Source organism: Montipora capricornis, chromosome 10, assembly GCF_036669925.1.
Source record: "Montipora capricornis isolate CH-2021 chromosome 10, ASM3666992v2, whole genome shotgun sequence".
Lineage (NCBI taxonomy): Eukaryota > Metazoa > Cnidaria > Anthozoa > Scleractinia > Acroporidae > Montipora > Montipora capricornis.
Window position 1 is genome coordinate 2,738,001 of NC_090892.1, and position 2,500 is coordinate 2,740,500.

Genomic DNA, 2,500 nt, shown 5'->3' on the forward strand with positions numbered 1-2,500 from the left:
CAAGTAAGACGAAGTCGCAATAGATCGGCCCCGTTCAGTCGTCATTTTGTTCGCTCAAGGATTCTAGTCCCTCTCAAATCTGAATTTATCCCGTCTTTGCTTCTCTGCATTTGCGAGACCTTAGTTATCGCTTAACTGTGGTGATAATCGACCATTGTACAGTCGTGTGCTTAGTTACCTGGCTTTTGAATCAAAATGTTTCTTATGTAAATTCCAACTAATTGCCATAAGAACAAAATCATTTACATAAGAAAAGCCGCGAGGTTTCTATCAAATCAAGGTCAACCCCAGTCTCTCTTTCATTCAAAGGCCAGGTAGCTAAGCACACAACTATAACCTAATGGTCTATTGTAACAAGACATAGGTTGCTATGCGTCTGTTCAGTAATAGATCTCAGATGACGTCGAAATGTGGTGAGAACAAAAAGGTGGCACGCGAGGCGATAGTCGAGTTTGTTACTACTGATGTTCTTATCATATTTTGACGTTTTCTGTGATTTATTACTGACGCAAGGCAACTTACTTAAACGTTTTTGATGACGACGTCAGCTATCCGTCCGTTCTCTAATAGATTATGGGTGAGAACCAATCAAAATGCGTGCACTAATGAGCTTACTATGTAAAACACAACAGATCGTTTTTAGAGTGCACTGTAAAGCAGGCAAATGCTCATTAAAAACGGGCAATGTTAAATGAATTCCATCGTGGTCAAGTTTGCAACTTGATTAGATTCAAAACGAACCTGGAAAATAATCAGGCTTCACAGAGCTCAAACCCTTAAACTTATGATTAGATTGCCTTTTCACGGGAATACATGATCCCAACAGATTGACCTTTCCCCCCCCCCACCTCCCCCCCCCAACTGTAAAGCTTCATAGTTCACTTGGTATAGCATTGCCTCGGAATCGCAGAGGTTATGGGTTCGAATTCCGTCGAAGCCGTATGAGTTTTTCCGTAAGAGACAATTACTTCAATTGTTCAGACAAGTGCGAGGATCTCCTCTACTTTCCTCTGATGGCCCGCACTTCAAATATACATCCTTTTATAACCGTGAAAGGTACCATGTTCGCATAAGAAATCTTGGTATGTTAAAAAATATTTTTTTGCGGGATTCGTCTGTCCAATTTTAAATTGCTGAGTCAGTTGTGAACTGCTGCGCGGGAACAAAAAGAGTGAGAGGCCTAGTGCACCCTTAAGTTAAGCTGAGCTAAGCTAACTTAAGCTAACTTAAGCTAAGTTAGGTTAAGCTGAGTATAGCCTGAGCCTTTGGACTTTCAAGCCTGCTGACAATTTTTCTTTGATTTGATTCTTCACAGATTTGGCGGGCCTTACGATTGATTGTAGACTCTGGTCTTCATTTTAAAGGGTACTCGCGCCAAGAATCTCTCCATTTGTTCGCCAAATTCGCCTGGGATGAAAGTGAAACAGCTTTAAATGAAGTCACTCGTTATCAGAGCGCTCCCGGCCAAGCAACTGCTTACATGATTGGTCAACAACATATCAAGAAGCTTAGGAACGACGCAAAGATGGCGCTGGGAGATAAATTCGATCTCCGCGACTTCCACTATCATCTTTTATCTCAGGGATCCTCGCCGTTGAGCCATTTGGAACAGAGTATCAATACCTACATCAACTGTGTGAAGAACGAAAAGGATCCTGGGTGCGACGATATACTCAATCCAGTACAAGCTGAAGACAAGGACGGCGCAGAAGATGAAAGCATTTATCGCCCAATTAGACGGCATTATTTTTAAAATAAATTAAAAAACGACAGAATTTCGATTCTCTCGCTTGTCAGTAATGTTGAATCTAAAATATAGAAAACTGTGGCATCTGCATGAGGGGGAGCATGTACACCTTAATCTTTGCTTGTTCTTAACTTTGTTGGTGCCAAAAACATGCGAGATCTCCCATAAGCCTCAAAAGAAAAACATGTTAATTATTCACCAGTTAATGTAAATAACCGCCCACCCCAGGAAAAAGGCGGAACTTGCAAGGACAAAAGGACAAGAGAAAGTGAACTAATATTCCCGCACCCAGCGCAATATTTTCATTTCAACGTCCCCGCTTGTGCCCGCTTACCAGTAAATTTCGTGAAAAATATCACTGATAACAAAATAAAGCAGTCAGCAAGGTTTTCCATTCAGTGACTTAAATGTATTTTTGAATGGTAAGCAAAAACGAAGGATAAAACAGATTAACAAGCAGCAACTTTAACGTACATTTCTTTCCGTCATTTTAGTCGCTGTTTGGTTTAGTTCCAGTCTTGGTGTGACACAGTTCTAGACTCCAATACTCCAGCAGAGAAATACAGGACCTACCCATGACCTCCCAATAGGAAAAACAGGTTTCCCCACGAACTTCAAAACTCTTCTCCCGTCTGAACCCCCCATATTTTTTATGTCGTCCCGACCCCCAATATCTTTAGCCTTTGTTCCCAAACTCTCCAGTTCGATTTTCGTCTGCGAAAATTGGGTCTCATCTTAATATGTTTCTTACGT

General features: G+C 41.3%; 1 protein-coding gene across 1 annotated transcript in view; it reads left to right on the plus strand.

The window, feature by feature from the left end:
- The window catches only part of LOC138019734 (uncharacterized), a 17,783-nt gene extending 15,577 nt beyond the window's left edge, over nt 1-2,206 (plus strand). Inside the window, exon 8 of the mRNA XM_068866604.1 lies at nt 1,316-2,206. Within this exon, the coding sequence (XP_068722705.1) occupies nt 1,316-1,753 (438 nt within the window). The 3' untranslated portion in view covers nt 1,754-2,206. The remainder of the gene's footprint in view (nt 1-1,315) is intronic.
- Nucleotides 2,207-2,500: the final 294 nt, after the last annotated feature.